The sequence below is a fragment of the Squalius cephalus genome (genome assembly GCF_949319135.1).
Source record: "Squalius cephalus genome assembly, chromosome: 12".
In the NCBI taxonomy this organism is placed as follows: domain Eukaryota; kingdom Metazoa; phylum Chordata; class Actinopteri; order Cypriniformes; family Leuciscidae; genus Squalius; species Squalius cephalus.
Genome location: NC_137133.1, coordinates 17,719,929 through 17,741,321, shown reverse-complemented (window position 1 = coordinate 17,741,321; position 21,393 = coordinate 17,719,929). Strand labels below are relative to the sequence as shown.

At 36.3% G+C, this 21,393-nt stretch overlaps 2 protein-coding genes across 2 annotated transcripts; both read right to left on the bottom strand.

The window, feature by feature from the left end:
• Nucleotides 1-1,195: 1,195 nt before the first annotated feature.
• On the bottom strand, nucleotides 1,196-5,020 carry LOC307168162 (uncharacterized protein). Its single transcript, XM_079887810.1, has 7 exons — nucleotides 4,782-5,020; nucleotides 4,453-4,507; nucleotides 4,220-4,372; nucleotides 3,969-4,027; nucleotides 3,627-3,716; nucleotides 3,421-3,513; nucleotides 1,196-2,200 (listed from the first exon to the last, which is right to left on the bottom strand). Exons 1-7 carry the CDS (start codon nucleotides 4,782-4,784, stop codon nucleotides 2,150-2,152), a joined length of 504 nt encoding a protein of 167 aa, XP_079743936.1. The 5' UTR covers nucleotides 4,785-5,020; the 3' UTR covers nucleotides 1,196-2,149.
• Nucleotides 5,021-7,747: 2,727 nt separating this feature from the next.
• Nucleotides 7,748-18,203, bottom strand: rhag (Rh associated glycoprotein). The gene is made up of 10 exons (XM_079889300.1): nucleotides 17,929-18,203; nucleotides 12,783-12,966; nucleotides 12,407-12,557; nucleotides 11,722-11,869; nucleotides 11,272-11,438; nucleotides 11,046-11,183; nucleotides 10,833-10,954; nucleotides 10,665-10,738; nucleotides 10,301-10,374; nucleotides 7,748-9,503 (listed from the first exon to the last, which is right to left on the bottom strand). The coding sequence occupies exons 1-10, from the start codon at nucleotides 18,107-18,109 to the stop codon at nucleotides 9,429-9,431; spliced, it is 1,314 nt and encodes a 437-aa protein (XP_079745426.1). The 5' UTR covers nucleotides 18,110-18,203; the 3' UTR covers nucleotides 7,748-9,428.
• Nucleotides 18,204-21,393: the final 3,190 nt, after the last annotated feature.

Here is a 21,393-nt window from a genome sequence, read left to right as displayed (position 1 = left end):
TATATATTCCAGTGCAGGTCTACTTTTTAGTAATATCGTCCCCTTTTTCAAACTAAGTGGGCCTGTATTTTGTGCGAAAACATTCAGATACTTGTGATTTATAGATTATTTCTTGTTGTCTTACAATGTGTGTGCAATTGAGTAAGTAATGAGGTGTTTGCAAGACATTTAAATTTGAGTCACAATCAGTGTAACTGTTTAATTTAGGATGTTGCACTATAAAACAATACGTTTTCATTTTATTGTGCTGAAAAAAAATAAAGAGCTTATGATTCTGCGATACAGTGACGAAACCCTACATTTTTAACAAATGCCTCTATTGTATCTTATCATTTTTTGATTATTGTAAAAGACAATTATACCTTTCCTTGACCAACCTTTCCTTGCTCAAAGCATGATGTTGCACATTAGTTAATGTGGAGGCCATGCTGGTATACTTCTAAAAGTTACAAAATTTCATATATATGAATATATATTGAATATATATAATTTAAAATGGACAGGTTTTCTCTTCTGACCAAAAAAATATTGATGACACATAGGCATATCCAAATGTTGCCAAATAAAATGCTCTCTCTTTGACTAACAATAACAAGGACCTAAAGACGTTTGGTTACATAAAAAAAAGGATCTTCTAATTTGTCCCACCCCAATGCCCTGTTTCAATAGCAAATATATTAGCAATTAAACAGTAGCCTGAAGAACATTTTAAGGTATTTCGTGAGGTTTTAAAATGCATTGTTATGGGAGCTGTCAATTGGAGGAACTGGTAATACTTTATTTTGATGCTCCCCCAAAAGGCATTCTACCCTAACCATCATGAGTTTGTAGACATGTAGGTGCAACGTTACTTATAATCAACAGAATATCTAAAGGGAACCACCAAAATAACAGTGTAACTGCAGAACTGAATTCCAAACTTTCTCAAATATCTTCAGGAATGTGTGCCCCAAACATGACAATAGTGAGAAAATGCTATGCATTATAAACTAAATACCTATACTATAACTGATGAATATAACATTATAGCTAAATTCTGCATAAATAATGAGCTTGTCTGTCGACAAAGAAATGTGTGTAACAGAGTGCTGGGATGCTGTTTGATGTGTATTAATTCATGCAGCAACAAAGCCTGTGGCAAATAAATGTATCTTCAAACACTTCCTCAGATATAAAAGGTAACACTTTATTTTACAGTGTCCTTGTTACATATACTTACCACAGTAATAACAGTAACTTATGCATACTTACATGCAACTAACCCTCAACCAAATCCTAATCCTACCCTTACACTATAGTAAGTGTAGTTGCTTAATATTACTCAGTACTTAAATATATAGTTACGCTGTAACAATGACACCTTAAAATAAAGTGTAACCCAATAAAACTACTGGAAACTATGCCAATCTAACTAATGCTGATGATGTATGTGGCATCAAAACCTTTTTGAGAGACTATAAAATAAAGGACACAATTTATTTAACAATAACCTATTGTCATGAGAACGATCAGATGCACATGATTCACAATGGCAGATCAGAAGCTGTTCTCAATACCCGCTGGTGGCGCCTTTGCATTCGGCGGATCACCACAGTAAATGCGCAGATTATCAGAGGATAACAAGGGAAACACCATTGGAACAACACCATTACAATGATGTTTCAAATTTAAAGGTTTTTTTTTTTCTTTTTAAAAGAGTGAAGCTTCACTTTGAGACATATTATACAACCTTCATTTCCCTGGTGAATCAGGCCAAACTGTTCATATATCAATCACATAACATCTTTCTGCATCTCTCAGAACATTTCCTTACTGATTCAATTATTATTCACTTGAGCTTTGCATTTAAAAATGAGAATACAAGAATACTTATTTTTTATACAATTTCAGTAACATGTAACAATGTCACACCCAAGCTACAGTTCTCATAGGGTACAGTTTATCAGACACATAACATAAGTACTGCAGGACACAGCCTGGAATTAAAAAAGGACAACAATTATCTACATGAAGAATTTATGGAAATGAATTGTCAATGTATAACATCAGGCAACAACATTAATAGTTGAAGATGGTCTGTCCCTGAGTGGTGGTCAGGTGAATAAAAAAAAACAAAAAACTGGTTCTGTAGTTCCAGGCCTGGACTGAATCAGAAGGTGGAGTTTAAGAACTCCAGCAGTTCAGCTCTGTTTTTGTCCCTCTGTTTTAAAGGAAAGAAACAGATGGATGATAGATCTGTGCACAACCGTTAACGTGGCTACAGTCCATCTGATTTACATTTGAATCACAAATGAGAACAAAACCAGATAAAAGCAGCAGAGTAAATATATGCACACTCTTTTAATTAAGAGGCCATATTATGCCCTTTTACAAAGTCTTGATTTCGTTTTTAGGGTCTACAAGACTACAGTCAAACCAAAAATTCTTCAGACACCAGATATCATTTTTTATATTTTTTGATATATTCTAGTGGGTGCAGGACACTATAGTTCATTTATGTAAGTGAGGATAGCAAAATAAAGTAAACTGTGACATATTATACCCAAAACTTCTTCATTCAGTGGACTACCAGTAAAATGTATAAAAATTTAGGGACCAAATATTATTCAGACACTTTGACCTGACCATGTTTTGCTTAAGTGTTTTTCTTTAATTGCTAATGTGACCTTTTACACCACAGTCTGAACAAAATTAAGCATTGCTTAGTAATTGGTTGACCTAAATTGGTATTATCTAATTGTGTACTTTAACAGATGACAGCTATTCAACCTAATTCATTTGTGAGGCAGTCTAACAGAAGGATGGACAAAACCAGTGAAATAGCAACTGATCTGATTTCTTGTCATATTTTATTACCATTTTCGAAACTATAGCGAATAAACTATGATAATGTGAGAAATATTGAAGGTGTATGAATAAATTTTGGTTTGACTGTTGTTTTTCATGCTTGTAAACAGTAACGCTCTGTTTAGTTCTTGTCTCTTCCGAAAAGCGCAGTGTGCTCTGATTGGTTGGCTGGACAGTGTGTTGTGATTGGTAAACCGATTTGAGCGTGTTTGGGAAATGTCACACCCCTTACAATAACCGTAAGTTTTAAACACACAACTAACACAATTCAGCCAGGCCTCGTCCCATTTTTCCGAATGCCTTGGGTGGGAATTATTTAAATGAGGAAAATTGTGATGTGTTCTTTCCTGGAAGAAACTCAAGACTACAATGGAGTCGTTTCAAGGAGTTCAGAAACAGTTGTAACAGTGGAGTGCTTTGTAGCTTTGCAGACCTTTTTCATGCTCAAACAGCAACATTACACTCTATAGAAAGTTGAAAATATAAAAGAGCATAATAGGTCCTCTTAAAAATCTAATGTTTAATCATGCTTTTCTTTCAAGGTGTGTAATATGACCAACAAAAAAAACTCACCTGCTTGTCTTTCTTTGATTTTTTCACTTTCATTTTAATCTTTTTTCCTGATATCATACTGTACTTGCCACTTTTCTTCTTTTCCTTAAGATACTGGGGATGACAGAAATTCTGTTATATCACTTTTTTTTTTTAAATTACAGAAGAAAAAAAAAAAGACACATTACTAAAATATGATGCCAAATATGAGGTTTTGAGTCGAGCACCTTTGAAATCTGAACAGGTCCAGAGCTGTCGTCCTGCTCTTTGTGTCCCTTTTCCTTCTTTCGCTTGCGTATCTTCTCTTTTCTTCCTTTCTAAAAAAAAAAAAAAAAAAAAACTTATTTTGAAACTTGACAGTCCCTGGTCATTGTATGTCGAGCTGCATAAAAAAATTACATTAAAATGCTTGCTTTTGTGTTCCGCAGAAAAAAATTACAGTATACAGGTTTGTAACAACGAGGATGAATAAATGATAATAAATAATTACAGAATTGTATCATTTGTGAGAACTGTCCTTTAATACTGGCTCTTGACCGAAGTACACAAATGTACAGATTCAACCATACCTTTTTGCCATGTCTCTCTTTCCCTTTCTTTGAAGATTTGCTTTGCTTTTTGCAAGAATCTGGCAGCAGAAGCACAAAACACATAGACATTTCTTGCATCTCATTTGCCACATCATAAATCTTTATTTTATCTATTGAAATGGTTTCCTCTTTCCTGTTAATGAAGTATGTGAAGTTTTACACCTGCAAAAATTCTCTTTAAGGACTATACACTTGGGAGTGAAGCAAGACATATAGTATTTTGAATTTACCTGAGTTACTGGAGCTGGAGTTACTATGTGATGATGAACTGCTGGAAGAAGAGCGTGAAGAAGAGGATGATGACGAAGAGGAGGAAGATGAAGAACTGGAAGATGATGAGGACGACCTGCTTCGGCTCCTTGCCCGCTTCCGGTTATCTCTTCCTGTTAATACATTTAAAACACTGTAAGCAAAATGATTCCTGCATGTTCGGCTAGTCAGGGTTAGTGATCCTGAGACTCACCTCTGCTGTGAGAACTACTTGACTCACTTCTCTCCCTGCGGTCCACTTTGGCAGACTGAAAAGAAACAAATAAAACATGATAATGAAACTGAACATTCATCCTTTCAAATGTTCAAACCATGGACGGTGAATCGCAGGCATGACTAGAATTTACACAAGTTCTTCTCGCACAAGAAACTAATCATTCTACAACCATTTACTTTACAAACCATTTACACTTTATCTATATTAATAGAGACAAAAGCTTGTGAACCTAAACCAGAGAATTACAGCTTTATCTGAAGATTAACGAGACTGTTGTCTTTAATGCAAGCGGTTCAACAGTTTACCATGTTTATGTTAAACTATCCTCAAAATGCGGTCCTTCCGCCCACAACAAAAATCAGGAAAATCAGAGGAATAGCACAATATGAATATAATCCGTGCTTAAAATAAACTGCGGAGCATTTAAATGCCTGTTTTTCATGTCTGTGATCAGTGCGTGAGTATCAATAAGATAAACACCACTGCGCGGCCATCTTATTTTACGTCATACAAACTAAATTATCCGGGTACTGCTTTGCAGCGCAGGCGCGCGACCCACCAGTACTGTAGTATATTTACTATTCATTTGCTAATAAAGTTTCTTTACATTATTATTCATTCATAAACGTTTTGTCCAGTCCGGTTTAGAAGCTGCACGAAGACGACGTTATCAGGTGATAACTGTTACTTTTCTAAGCGCTGACAAGCATCAACATTTAACAGACGCCTCATTGGCCACTGGATCGTACGTCAACGGCGCCGCCATATTGGTCCGGGCAACTTGCCATAACTCTCATTCGAGTACTGAAATAAAGATCCCTGGCTATTTTGACACCCCAGTGTCTATTTTATATATATATATATATATATATATATATGATTATATATGATTACAGTCATTATTGATCATTAAATGACAATTTAACAAACAATAATAGGCTATATGGCTCTAGCAGAATTAAAATTTTGTTGGAGAATGTATTAAAACGTGTAGTTTTAGTTTTAAAAACGCCTATTTTAGTTTTAAAAAAAAACTTTTTTATGAGGCAAAACACATCCTGACATTTAAATGCTATTTGATGGAGGATTCGGCTTTCTGGGCTGTCACGAACATTTCATCTGTATAAAATGTGCCGCTTTTTGACATAATGGAGGACACATAGGGATCAGTAGCTATACTGCCCATGGGTACTGCCAGACAAGATATGCTACCAATTTTCACATCTCTTTTATTGAAACGCTACTACATTTTAATAATCAGTTTTTTCTGATAAGATACGTACATGTTGTGTCTTATTATTAAGAAAGCATAAAAGTCAAGCCAGAAAGCATGACAGCAGAAACTCTCCCTTATCTGTTTGTAACCCAATAGTGTCAAGATAATTTTTTTCTTTGCTTATATCTAAATTAACTGGACCCTTTGTTTATAGATTAAGTAATTAATATTTCATTGTTTTTTAATATAATACAATAGATAAAAATGCATAATTAAATAGGCTACAGGAGCGTAAGTTTCTTCTGCCATACATATCTTTTCCGACAGGGGCCGCCATAGAGTAAATGAAACTAAATTGTTGCCACCCCCATACTGTCTCTAAAAAGAACATTATTGCAGTTTGTTAGTTTTTTAGGATATATAGTTGTAAATAATTCATATATCATTGCATAACGGGTTGTTACTGATCACAATAATAAACAACAGTAATTGTTGCAAGAAAGTTGAAGGATCTCTCTTTCGGTTGTTGACTAATAGAGTGCTGTAGCGTACTTTTTGTAGGCCAACCTGGAAGTTAGCCTCACCCTGGTTAGTCTCAGACATCACACCCAAGGACCAAGCCACAGAGAAACTGGTAGCCAGGCAAAAGATAATTGACCAATCCTAAGTGGCGACGTCACTATACCATGCTACCAAGTCAAGTCAAGTCAAGTCAAGTTTATTTATATAGCGCTTTTCACAACATAGGTTGTATCAAAGCAGCTTCACAGTAATAAATTAAAACAATACATCAATGTTTGTTTCTAGTGGAACGTCCACGTTTGGTAATGCTGATCAATGGTATCGTTGATTGATTAATTCAATTAAATATCCCCAAATATCCCCAACTGAGCAAGCCAAAGGCAACAGTGGCAAGGAACCGAAAAACTCCATCAGGTGACCTAATGGAGAAAAAAAAACCTTGGGAGAACCCGGGCTCAGTCGGGGGCCAGTTCTCCTCTGGCGTTTATGAACTAGAGACCGGATTTAACTGTAAGATTAAAAGTATTATATAAATGCCTGGCTGAAGAGATGCGTCTTTAATCTAGTTTTAAACTGGGAGAGCGAGTCTGAGCAACGGTACCAGCATGGTTCGGCACGGTCGGTTAGACAAACATGCTTAGATTTCCGGGCCGAGAGCGGTTTGTTATCGTGCCGTGCCAAAACCAAGCTCAAGTGGAAACATAACTGGAACCGTTCCTTACCATTGTTAGAACCGTTCAGTGGCTAAAGATGACGTAACGCCAAACCCTCTGATGGAAGAAGCAAGCCGTCGTGTTTACAACTGTGACAATGAGTGTTTATCAGGATCAACTAAACTCTGGATTTTCATAAGTATGTAAAGTTTGCAGCATAGACTCTTTCAAATACATACAAGAGTTTTCAACACTGGTCTGTTATTGTAAGGACAGCGACGTTACATTGTCAAGGCCCTAAACATGATGCGGAACAAAGCGAACTGTGATTGGTTGAAATTCTGCCATCGTCCTAAAGGTCTGGCTACACGAGACTACACCCTGGTTCCCTTGACAAAAACCCGAAAGGTTTTGGCCTACAAAAATATGTCATCCCTCTTGGCATAATTGTAAAACAAAACAAACAAATAAAAACATTCACAATGAAAGCATTGGGTCAAATACATCTCTAGTGATGATAAAAATTGGGTCTGTAAAAACAAAGCTTATTCAAAGGAAAATTAACTATTGGCACAGGCAACATGGGCGTAAATAGTAGACGTGTCAACTACACGTTTTTTTCTTTTTTTTTTAATAAACCTTAAGATTGGGCTGTTTAAGTAAATGTGTAAAGAAAAGTGTATATCTGGTTACCATACATAATGAAATTTATAATAGTTCTATTATATGGAGTATAACATACCATACCACAGCACAGCATTAAAAGTATCTTAAAACCTTTTTACAGAACACAATCTATGTTACTAAAATCACACATTAGCAGCCTTAAATATAATTAGAATAATAAAAAAAAAAAAAAAAATTCAGATAGGCTGATTTTATAAATGACAGTAAAAGTTTAATACATTCACAGAATTTTCAAATACAATGAATTGATGAGGTTTGGGAGTGAGGCATGTGGGAACACATACATTCAAAGACAAAAATTAAATCAGTAAGTCAGCTTGCAAGGAGTTTTTCCATAGCCTCTTTATCTTAAAACAACATGGCATTTGGAAGTCTTACCAAGTGCAAGCAGTGACAATCCGATCACGTCAGCTTATTTGTACTACGAGCTGAAAGTTCAAGCAATGCAGTAAAAGAGCTTTTATGTAATGCTGTTGTATGACATCATAGTTGTACAATAATCCTGACAAAAAGTTTCAAAGATATAATGTACAGTGGCCCCAAAATGTATTTGGACACTACATCACACTGAAGACAAATGTCGTTACAGCTTTTCCTCAGAATTAACTTCACATTTCTTAGCCATTTATGCCATTACATTTAATCAGTTGGTCCCAGTGTCCTTCAGTCCTTTGGGCAGTTTCTTCACAACCAGAAAGTGTCCAAAATTGTTGTCTTTTTTATGAGTGTATATCTTGTTGTTTCATATTTTTTAAACCTAACAACCTGGAAAAGTGTGCTTGGTTATCTTTGTTTTAAATACATGCCACTTTATTTGATATTTTATTTTTTGTTTTATATACAATTTTAAATGGGACTTGAAATACGTTTTGGGGCCACTGTTTGCCTGAGTTCATATTATATGATTAGAAATTGTGTGGAAAATATAAAAGTCAACAATATATTTGTTAGTTTTTCAGGATACAATAGATTTAAATACTTCTTATATCATTGCATAAAGGGTTGTTACTGATCACAATAATAAGCGACTATAATTGTTGAAAGAAAGTTGAAGGATCTCTCTTTGGATGTGGACTAATTGGCATGATTGTAAAAAAAAATATATATATATATATGAAAGTATTGGTCAAAATGCATATCTAGCGATGATTAAAACTGGGTCTGTAGAAACTAAAAAAGCTCATTCAAAGCAAAATGAACTACGATCAAAAGGCACTTAAGAAAGAAGTCTCACATTGGCTCAGATTTTTGACATGTTACAGTGAGCAACTAGTCAGTCAGTGTCTGTTAAGTGCAATTCAGCAGATGACAACAATAACTGACCCGTACTTTGAGTTAACTCAGTAACTTTTTGGTAATACACTTTAACCATCTTACATTTCATTAGGCTATACACTGTGAAAAAGAAATTGCTGTTTCAACTTTAAAAAGTTAGTGTTAGTGCTGCCTTAAAATTTTAAGTTTAATCAACTTGAAATGTGAAGTTCTAAGTGACAACTTGGATATTTGAGTTGACTAAACTTTTTTTTCTTAAAAAAAAAATGTTTTTCTTAAAAAAATGTAAGGCAGCATGAACGCTTAATTTTTTAAGTTGAAACAACACACTTAGAAGATTTTAGAAATTACTTATCAGTTTAATAATATGAATTGCATGTTTTTAAATTTTAGCTACATGTATTTAGAAAAGCACCACTTACAAAAAGAATCCATGCTTCATGGTGTTCATAGTGTCTTTAACAGCTAAAAGCTAAAACTAATATCTTTAACAGCTGTTAAAGATTTTAGTGGTGTAGATGCTGATGGTTGAAAAGCTCCGGAGGTGCTTATTGGACCTTATTGGCTCTTGTGTTGTGAAGTTGGTTTGAAGCAGAGCTTTAAGCCTCTGTTTTGTTCTGGGAAAAATCGCCGTGAGTCAAACGCTCTTCGGTTTCTTCCTCTTCCTCCGGTACCTGCATATCAAAAGCATCCACAATTACCAAACTTATAAGCTACAAGACATTTTCATGAATGTAAAAAATGTTGTGACGATGTATTACTAAATAGCATTTAGTAATTTCTCTTTTTTTTATTATGCAGCTCTTTGGAATACTTGATTCTGATTGGTCAATCACTCCATCCAGCGGTATGTTGTTCCCTGATAACAACCGGTAAAAACTGATAACACAGGCTCATCTGGGTAACTGTCACAGTCGGCACTTTACGCTTGCTAGGAACATTTTTTCTTCGTGGAAGTTTTGCGTTCGGTGAGCAAAATCAACATTTTGTGTACAGATATTTAATTATATCATATTAATTATATTATATTAATTAGTATCTCGCTCTCTCTTGTTTCATCCAAGCACAGCTGCTGCCATTTTTTAACTGTAATGGATTAAAAAATAACAAACAGGTACAATTTTAAAACAGTTTAATCTCAAATCAATATCTCTTATCCCCATAATTATTTATGTGGCGAAATGCCATGTAATAAGTGGTATGACAGTACCATATCTCTTAAATGTCTGTCTAGTTTGAACTTGCCGCTTGCTAGCAACTACTTTCGTTTTTACGTTTGAGTTTAAAGAGCTAATACATTGTTTCAACTTAGATCAATATTTCATGTCTAATTATTTACTTATGTGGCAAGTAGCCGTGTAATAAGTGGGATAATGTACATCCAGCTTCGCGTCGGTGTCCTCATCACCCTGCCGGGGTTTATTCTGCGGTAACGAGCGACTGGATGTACATTATCCTTTACTTGACGTACCTCCCAGAAGATTGAGTCATCAAAGCAGTTTTGGTCAGGTGGCTGTCCCCAAAATGGAATCTTCATAATCAGACCTGGAGGAAGTATGAAAAATTGTTTACATTGTGTTTTTTTTTTTAATAAATTTGTATACTTTTTTTTTTTTTTGCAATGTAATAAGGTAATGTTAAGTGGGTCAGTGACAAATTAGTGTGTCCAAAAATCTAGATAAAAACAATGTGCCAAGTTCTTAAAAAAGTGTACTCTTTGAATTCATGTTGGTTTCATATGGTTTTAATCTGAATAAAATGAATTAGATCTGAATAAAAATAAATGCATAAATACAATGTCTTGCAGATTTTATGGTGCTTGTATCAGTACCCACCTGTGATCAACCCACCCACCAAAGCAAACCCTAGAGATGATGCCAAACCCCCTGCCTGATGAGCTGCTGAAACACTGGGACAAACAAGCACAGAGATATTAAAACCATTTATTGCCATACTGACAATAGCAAAAATCCCAAAACAAAATGTTAAGAGCTGACAGCTACCCTTTTTTCTTATTCAGTGCTGCCGCCACAATGCCGGCAAGACCGCCTAGGATGCCGGGCATGCCATGGAGGTTATGCACGCCACAGGTGTCTTGAATTCCCAGTTTGGAGGCGAGTATGGGCTGAGGAAAGAGAGTGATGGACACAAAGATGGATCAATATGCAATTTATTTATAGTATAGAGAAAGTCTGGGATGTGAAAGAATATCATACAGTGAGGAACTTAAAGCCAACGGTGGAGATGATGCCTGCAATGGTTCCGATCAGCATTGCTCCGAATGGCTGGATGTCCATGTCGGCGCAGGTACCCACCGCAACACCTCCAGCCAGCGTGGCGTTCTGAATATGAACCTGTGCAACAGAATACAACAGGCTAAGTCACAAGGCTTACTAAATGTGAGATCTGGTACAATAACAAGAGACTGGTATGATGACCCACCATGTCAAGTTTCCCTTTCTTCTCCACCAGGCTGGAGGTAGCATAGGCAGCAAGAGTACAAGCAGCCAGAGAGAAATATGTGTTGATAACAGCCCTTAGCTGAGCATCACCAGGGTCAGCAATAGCAGAATTAAAGCTGGGCCAGAACATCCACAGGAAGACTGTGCCTACAGACACAGGAAAAGTGGAATGGTGAATGTACCTATACATACACATACACAATGCTTGATGAATTACATTTGTATGATCACCTTTCTAAGCACATTTTTAGTGTTGGTATGCTTACCATGCCCTGCACTTTAATTATTTGATTTGACATAAATTATGTTGTGAGCTACAGAAGTACAGTAAGTTAAAAACTTAATGTCACCACCAATATTTTCTAGAGTTGTTTTGTCCACTAGATTTTGTGCAGGCATATATATTTTAAACACCAAGGTCTACACATACCGATCATTGCAAACAAGTCTGAGTGATAGACTGATCCATCATTATCATGGCCGTTCCGAAGACCTGGGCGATAAAGAACACGAGCGACAGACAATCCAAAGTAAGCCCCAAAAGCATGGATGGTCATGGAGGCACCAACATCAGAAACCTGTTAAGAAACAAGAATGGTTATGAAGAACAGATGAAAAACTTTCAGTAGCCTAAAAGTTTAAGTTTGACTGCAGCTTTATGGTAAGGTTTATTTTGTAGCGGTGCCATCAACTGTTCAATATCAGATTCATCACATCATTAATTTCCTCTATTCCCAGGTAATCCAGGCACTAAATCTTCTTCATGACTAAGAGGGTGTTTATGATACCATGTGTTTTAGTTGTTATTGGAACACTGGGTGTGTTCATCAAGTTTATCCTGTCAACTTTAGGAAGGAGATAGAAAATAGCCTTTTTCCTTCATCTTTGACCCAGCTTCCTTTTGTAAAAAACAAAATTACTTTGCAGGAACTCAGACAGCATGAACATTGGGACTCTGCTAAAAAAAAAAATTATGAATAATATTTAAGCTGCACTAAACCCTCAATCTGGTGCAAATCCAGTTAGTGGTCAAATAAGAATGGAAGAGATGGTTGATTCCTCCAAGAACACTAAAATGACGAATTAAGTAAATGAACGAATGAACTTTTACAAACCCCAAGAATTTCCACAACCACATGCTCATTGATGCAGAAGATGGTGATCTCCAACAAGGTCATGATGAGAAGCTGGACAGGGCTGGTTTTCCCCAAAACCGCTCCAAACGAGATCAGAACCGTTGCTGTACTGAAGTCAGCATTTATCATTCTGTAGAGAAGGAATTATGGGACAGATGCAGAGTTTTACTCATAGGCATATGTAGTCAGATATCTATTTCATTTTATTGTTTTACATTGATTACATTTAAAGTTAAATTGAGTTAAATGTAACTGAACATCTAGCATTTAACTATTTTGTTGGATAATAAAATAAGGAGCAGCTATATTAAGTCAGTCACCCAAGATCCTACGGTCACCAAAAGGATGAGTTTACCTATCAATGCTGACTCTTATTTTTCCATCATGCAAGTGCCAGATGTTCTGGAGGAGAAGACCCCACTGCAAGCCAAAGGCAGCCAGCAACAGGTTGACGCCCACACTGCTGAAGCCATATCTCTTTAGGAAGGTCATCAAGAAACCAAACCCAATGAAGATCATCACGTGTACATCCTGAAACACTGGACACATGGATAAAAGGTTGATGAGAGAGTGGTTTCTCCACATCTAAAGCCTGAAGTTATTCACAGCATTCTAGAACCACATTTACTCCATCAGTAGTTTGAACAGGTCAGCAATGAAAAGGTGCACTATAGTAGTGATTTACAACTTCTGTTCATCACACAAAGCTATTTTATGACTTAAGAAATGTAGCAAACAGATTATATGAACAACATTTATGATATTTTGCTATTTTTGTCCTTTCCTTGGTAGAGCTTGACAGTACTGCATGAAGATTTGTGTTAAAAAAAAAAAAAAAAAAACACCAAAGAAGAAAATACATGAGGGCGAGTAAATGACAGATGACAGAAATGTATTTTCAAGGTGACCTGTTTCTTTTAAAGTACAAGAGAAAATGCATAATATATTAAGCAGTACAGTACTCCAATAATCTTTACACAGCAACACAATTCTGCTCAGCACAAAAAAGTCTGTTTTAGAGTAAACCTTGCAAATTTGTAATGCTCATGTTCTTCAGCCAAAAACCATGTGGTACAAAGGTCTTGTGTGCTCTTCTATTAGTCTATGAATGACAGGATAAGAAGGTGCCCTAGGTGACCCTGTTGGCGTGTGTAATTTTATTTACTTCACATGACTCTAATGAGCGTTAAAATGTACTTATTCCATGATTAGTTACATTCAAGCAATTTCAGTGCCCTAACTGGCTGCAACACGACAAGCCATAAGATGTTTTCGAAGTGGCTTTCTATGTTTAAGAAAGCGTTGACTGGGCACTGCACATGCACTAATGTAATGCACATGTAAGCAAATATGTGACCCTGATTGCAAAGTTTTAAGTACATATGAACAGAACTTTCAGAATCTGAAACTCAATTGGATTAATTTGTGACAAAAAGCATAAACACAACCAGAGATTTGCAGTGACAAAGCAACCTGAAATCATTTGTTTTCATGAATGATACTGACCATTGGGAATGGAAACCATGTCAGAAATTGAGAGACTATAATTTCATTGCTATGATGTATATTATATTGCTGCATTTTCAATTAAAATACTTTCTGGCAATCCACCCAGGGTGTTTCCCTGCCAAAATGTGGATGAAGGTAGTAAGTAAATTGCAGCAAACTGATTGCTTTTCAAGAGAAGCAAGGAAATGCTAAGAGTAAATAGGTTCACTTAGGCCTATATATTATATGTATAAAAAATGGTATGAATTAACAATACTTAAATGCACACATTGATTGTCTTAGTAACACATAGCACCAAACACTGCTGGCCTTAGCCTATCTTTCCTGCAGAGGGGAAATGAGCTCTACACTGTCCAGCTCAGGAAGCTGTACAGTCAACATCCCTGGACACAGAGATAGGATATGGTCCAGAACACCTGATTCATCAGCAAGGCCCGTTTTCAGACTACACAATGCAAACCATATCATTGTCCCCTTACTGATGATAATCAGACACATTAACGATTGTCAGGAAGTTTAAACGGGTCTCATTGTCAGTCCCAAGAGAGACAAGTGGAACTGCAGAGCGTGAACCTCCAAGGTGCGGCACCAGACTTTGAATAGGCGAACATTACTTCAGGCTTCCTCGGAATGCCTCTGAAACCCTCCACCCATTCAGTAATCCACACAAAATCTAAACTTGCCAGTGGACAAACCCAAATAGTCATCAATCATAGTGCTCATGGTCTGACATCTGCTAAGCTCATCAAGATAGCCGATGAACCCTGGAAGTACTACCAACAAAGCTTATAGAGGTATACTTTTATTTGCTAGCTGCATATTTTTATAGCTTGCAATATATTTTTATTGCTTGCTCTTTTTATAAACGATAATATTCTCATTTTATAACATATTACATGCTGACAGCAGACCGTACAAAGGTCTGTATACGATGATACAGTAAAACAGACTAAACAGGAAAACTTCAGATAAATATGCAATGATTAAAAAACAGCAAAGCTCAGTCTTATCTTGCTATGCAACCCATCTAAAAACAAACAGACAAGAGAATGTGATCTATAACTGCATAAACTCTATTCTCACTGGTCATTTTTTGAAGTTCACAGAAAACATCTCAACAAGGGATCCCCTCCAAATTTGATAGGATCTAGCTGTTATATCACCACAGCCCTTCCCATCCTTCTTACTTCCAATCCAGTTATTATACCACAGTAGAGTTTTTTTACTCTGTATTCAACCTTTTACTTTATTTTCACTAGTCTTTGATGGTTGTTGAGCAATAAAATGCTGTCTTGCTGAAACCCCCCAAAAAACATTTAAGTGGGCCTCTGACACAGCTGAAACAGAGGTTATCTACCCTTATCAGCTGTTGTACGGCCCAAGTCTTTTTCTCTGATCTTTCTGTTGAAAACATATTTACAGTGATAGAGTTGGCTAAAGGACTTTTCACTGGCTATTTAATGTATGCATACTTTGGAAGAGCATCATAGAGGAATACAGATAAACTTGCCGGCTGAGTAAAGGTGCATAATCCATTTTTTCCCAACCATTGGCTCTTACAACAAACAAAATAATTTTCCCCAGTGAAATTTTTCGTATTTCCCACATGCAACAGATTTGCTGATAAAATCTCAAAGGTCCCATTTTCCAAATGGGTGGAATTGTTCCTCTCTTCGCAAATGTTCAACTACTTAATTACATTCTGTCAGCGGTAATTTAGAGCGCTGTGACATAAGCTATATCTGTTTTCTCTGCTGCCAAGATTAAAGTGCCCTTTATTTTCTTTTCTTTTAAGCTTTTCTCATTCATTTTTGGAATGCTTTGCATGTTTGTACAAAAGTTACAGATGGCCTTAGTTTTCCCAGTCTATCAACACATATGCTTTTTATTTTTATTTAATTTTCATGTTTTCTTTTAATAGTTTTTAAAGGTCATCAAGTTCATTGGGTGGCAAAGAATTTGAATGCTCTAATACAGGGGTTCTGAACTTTGGCCCTTGAGGTCCACTTTCCTGCTGATTTTTGCTCCAAGCCTAATCAAACACACCTGAACAAGCTAATCGAGGTCTTCAGGATTACTAGAAAGTTACTTGGCAAGTTTGATCAAGGCTGGAGCTAAACTCCACAGGAAAGTGGATTTCGAGGGCCAGAGTTGAGACCCCTTGCTCTAATATATATACATCTTCACATGCCCAGCACTTTGAAAACTAAAAAGTTTTATCTATTCAGTATATCTATGCCAAAAAAAAAGAAAAAAAAAGAGAAAAGCAAAGTAACTGATATTAAGAATGCTGACTGATTGACAACATTAACATGCAGGCTCATACTGTCTCCGAACACACCTATTGCAAATCAAAGGCAGAAGAGTTATTGTTAAGAGTAAATATATTTTGTTGAATCTGGAGATTTAACTGCACAATTAAACTCTTGTTTACTGGAGAAGATTGTTGTTTAAAGGATAAAGGGGGCTGGACTAGTCGTGTCTCTGTAGGGTACTGTGAAAACCACAAAGAACAACAAACTACGACTGCAATTAACAAACAGATGACTGTTTTTGTCAAGTCCTAGATAAATTCACCAATGAAATTAACATTAAAGTTCAATGTACTTGTAACTTTAAGACAATTATGCAGGTTACAAATTTTGAAGGGTTGAATGGAAACTTTGAGGACACATGTGACATTGAGACTAATCTTGCATGTTCATCCTCTCCACACCCTAGAGCTGGTTTCAGTCCAAACCGTGTCCAAGCAAGCAACTATACGAGTGCAATTTGAAGATAAAAGGAAATAAGGGTATTTTACAGCCAATGCATGTCATCTCTGCAAATGAGCATAGTATGCAGAGAAAAATAAAGGAATGCAATTGATGTTGGAAACATCTATAAGGAAATGTACAGACTGAAGGAATAATTCCTTTCATAGGGGAACAAATTCTCTATATCAGTGGTCCTCAGAGGGTCACAATCCAAAATAAACAAGCTTATCAACATTTTTAGGCGAGGGGAGAATGTTTCCTTTAACTTTAGCTGTTGACAATTATGTACGTCCAATCAAACTCTACAGTATTTTTTTCTACTTCATCTGCCGTTGCGTAAAATCTACACAAATGCCAACATGGACATGCCCTTAACATTGAAAACCATTAAAGCTATATGTTTCCAATGTGCAATTATTGGCAGTTGAGAGCATGAAACCATCCAATCAAAATTCAATGCAATTAGATCCAAACTGGTCAGTTTTTCTATCCAGCCTATGTCTTGTTAATAATTTTATATGTAGTTAAACTGATAATGTTCATAGTAACATTAAAAAATTCAAATGTTTGGTCCTACAGACATTTTGTTTTGTTTGGACATTCAATAATTTTGTACTGTATTGAGTCACCAGTTAATGTCCAGTGTAAGATCTGGCTCCTGCATCAGAACCAATGGAAAAGTTTGATGGATGGCATTGTTAAAATACTAAAGCTGAACTTTATCAACCTCTCCTCTTTGTCTTTCTCCTGAGAATGCAGGACCCCATGGCATTGACTCCTCTTCAGATGGAGTATTTTTAGAGACTTGCGTGCTGAATGAACATTAGTGAAACATTGCCGCCAAAGCCTTCGCAGAAATAAACCCTTCAGTCAGTGAACACTGATGAGTGAGTAGCACCATGAAACTCAATAGCAAAGTTGACAGCTTAAAAGAGGATGAATTCATTTGCAGGAGGGGCAACACCAAATCATCCAGCAAAGTTTTATTCAACTTTTACTGTGCTTCTGGTGACTGACAATTAACAACATTTCTGCACCAATCACTACCAATTTCCAACTATATCTTCCATATCTGACCCTTAAAAATGTATTCACTGGAGAAACCTAATGTGTTCTGGTTTCGTCAGTGAAATATCATTCCAATAAAATTTTAGACTTAATTAAAACCAATCAATTTAGATGTCACAACAAGACATGATATATGCACACATATACATTAATCTGACAGATACTTACTGGGATAAAGGGTCATTGGACTGTCTGGATGAGTGTTATTCTCTTCTGCATGATGACCCCCACCATGAGCATCACCGGTGTCATAAACCACAAAGACAGCATACAAGACAATGGTCACGGCTTCCAGTATCAAGGCCAGAATGGGGAACTTGAACCTCATGTTGGTGGCGTATTCTGGCATGTTTGAACAACTTCTCTGCCTCTGTTGTTCTTCCTCTTTTGGTGATCTCCCTCTTGTTTCGACCCCTCTCACTCTCCACACTGTCTGTGACTTGTGGGGGGAGTGTAGAAAGTGGCATGTGGTTTTGAATTGGCTGCAGGCTTTAGGAAGACCAATGAAAAGAGAGACAATTGAGGTGGGGACGGTCACCGCCTGTTGCACTGTATTTGAATGGGTTTCCTCTCTCCTCCTACTTATGTCAATTAAGAACAGTGTTGTAAATGCAAAAAAATAAAAGCACATATAGCTTATATGTCTCTTTAGAGAACCATAAATATGGGAACTATTGCAAGATTTGCAGCACTTTAATTATTGTTTGGCTACATTTTACCGCATGGCTGGTTACACATCTTCATTTTAAAATGTTTCATAGGGTTATCCCGTAAAAAATCATGATGAGTTAAAACGATGAATTTGTTATTTTATTATTTACAATATTTCTGTCACGAATGTTGTGGTAAACAACCTGCAGAACCCTATGTTTTCATCCAAAGTTGCAAATTTAACTTATGCACAAAATTGGAATATTGCATAAAATATTTGCGAATAAAGCAGTGTTTCCATCCCATGTGTTCAAGAGAATAAAATCATTACTTACTGGGAAATTGTCTCAGAATATCTGTAATAAAAATGCAAGTTTCTGCAATTGGGGAAGAAACTGTGGCTCTTTTTTCGTACATCATAAATTACTTGACTCATAGCGCACAGCACAACGCAATAAACGTCATGTTATCATGCAATCACATGAATCACGCATTTCAGAATGATCATTTGAGATGTTGTGCAATAAAACGTATCTACTGGTTAGTTATCACATCCACTGTTGAGGCAAAGTCTTGTGAGTTTTCAAGGGATTTATTCAGTAAATGTGTTTTCATCATAGTTTATGAGCATTTCTTGTAATCGGATAAAAAAATGCATCCACCTCAATTGAGCGCATACGTTTTTTTATGCGCATTTTTAGAATTTCATCTTGGTGTTTTCATCCAGCACTTTTTATGCAATTTCCCAAAATAAAAATAGGCGGATGGAAACATCAACAATTACTCTCTAATTTTCTTTTATATTGCTTTGGATTTATGTATTTTGGTTCCTCTTTTAGGCTGAACACACCCTGAAATTTGAGAGTTGAGTAGTAGAGCATGGAGCAAGAAAGTGTTGTTGATAATATCATTTGGTTTTCACTTCCTAAATAAAGAAATGCATTTTTTTACACCACAATGTAAAACATCTGTAGAGCAACAAACAGGGACATATTTGATTTTGCACGTCCTGATTTTGCAGTTAGATGCATTCCTGGGTCAACAGAGTTTGTTGATCCTGGAACAACAATCCTGTCTGAAAATTTCATCCTAACCATATCCCTACCCCTACACCTAACCATATCCCTATAAGTTATCCCTAAAATCAGAGGGAAATGATAGGTGAATAACACTGATGTAGAAGCACCTAACCCTGGTTATACTGTAAGCCTAAACTTGACATAAACTGTAAACTTGTCCCTCAAATCTGATTGGTTGATTGGGATATGGGGATATTGGGATATTGACAGGAATATGTTGTACTTAGTGAAACCTCATTCTGCTATGATTTTAAAACCGATTTAAATAGACCAAAAGAAAAATACAATATGAAACAGTAAAAACTCTTTAATCCATAAGACTTTCATGAGAATAAAGTAAAAAGTCAGCTAGCTGTAAAATTTCGATGAGTTGTAATATTGTTTGAATCACGAATGATAACTCATCATAACATGAATGAAAATTTTTTTTATGAAAAAATCCCATAGACTAATGCATTCAAGTGCACCTGGGAAATACGTACCTCCAAATCCGGCATTCAAGTTAGAAAAATAACATGGCAGTAGTCTAAATACAAAAGAATTGTAATGTGAAATATAAGACCAATTAACTATATCTGAATAAAAAAAATAAAAAAAAATAATTTCCTCTCACTTACAGTATTTAAACGTTATCACAACTAAATGTGAAGTATAAAGTTGAGTGAAGTCGCCATGAAAAGGAAGTTGCAATAGACTTTTCTTCCCTTTTGTTATGTACAGTATATCCAAGTGAAATGGCTTCTGGAACAAGAAAAAGTGTAGAATGGGACTTGATTTAGTTCATCGGGAAGTGATTGGATGGTTGTGGTTTGCTATTGGTTGATCTCATGTGAGTGACAGGTTGTCCCGCCCTCACGCCAGTGAACAAGTCATGATATTGATATTCATTTAATCAATAATAATTCTTCTACTGCAAGTAATGATGTAACAGTGATATTTTTTTGAAGGATTTATGTAGATGTACAACCTCAGAATGCCCTTTATGTATCATTTTATGGCTTTTTAAGAGAAACAGGCGCCCTTAGAAGATACCACAAATACATATATTAGACCATGACGTGATCAGTTCCTGAAAGAAAACTGTGCGTATTTTGGCACGGTGGCACCTGAAGGGATGATGGCAGCTATGAGCAAACTGAGTCTGTACAGAGATTGTGGGTCACTGAATCATTAACCAGTCGCCCCTTTCAAAGGATTCTCCAGTCTCTGTTTCTTACCCAGAACCCCCCTCATGCAAAGGTCTCAGGGTTTCCTGACCTCTTTAGTAAATCACAGCTCTTGCTCCAGTGTTGACTGTTATATACCACAGCACTGCAGGCGTGTCACGAGCTTGAAGTAATTAACACACATTCCTCCCTATAGAATTCCCATGAAGTTGCACGCATACTTTGCATGATGATGAAGATTAGATACTTAGGATTTCTGTATGTTATAACATGAAGCATAAAATGTCATCATCTTTGACGTTTGCTTCATCAATGGTCTACATTTGACCGGTAAAAGAGTTCAGACTTTAGATGAGAGAAGTCAGGGCTGTGACTGCAGATTAGTTGGGTGTATGTGATATAACCCAGCACTGGTTCACTGTGTGGGAATGGTATGTCTATATGAGCGGCTCTCCTATATCACACATCATGCATCTCCTAGTAGACTGGATCGCCTCTGATTTATTGTATCCTTCCTGGAAGAAATGCATACAATTTAAACATTCCTGTGTGTTTGTCACAGAGACAAATTACTCCGAAACAACGCTTAGAGTAAACATAAGGTGAAGTTGCCAAACTTCCTAAAGTCAACTCAAAAATTCGGTTCAGTGTCAAGGAGCTGAGGAATGGGAGAGATCCAAATAAGTGAAAAACATTGGCAAATATCTGTTTTGTTTTAAAATACTTTATAATCTATG

Coding starts and splice junctions, on each gene's coding strand:
- LOC307168162 (XM_079887810.1), bottom strand. Junction 4,373..4,452: donor AAGTAGTTCTCACAGCAGAG/GTGAGTCTCAGG, acceptor ATGTATTAACAG/GAAGAGATAACCGGAAGCGG. Junction 3,717..3,968: donor AAGAGAGACATGGCAAAAAG/GTATGGTTGAAT, acceptor TTTTTTTTTTAG/AAAGGAAGAAAAGAGAAGAT.
- rhag (XM_079889300.1), bottom strand. CDS start 18,109: ATGCCAGAATACGCCACCAACATGAGGTTCAAGTTCCCCATTCTGGCC. Junction 11,184..11,271: donor AGAAAGGGAAACTTGACATG/GTGGGTCATCAT, acceptor TCTGTTGCACAG/GTTCATATTCAGAACGCCAC. Junction 10,739..10,832: donor GCACTGAATAAGAAAAAAGG/GTAGCTGTCAGC, acceptor TGTTTGTCCCAG/TGTTTCAGCAGCTCATCAGG.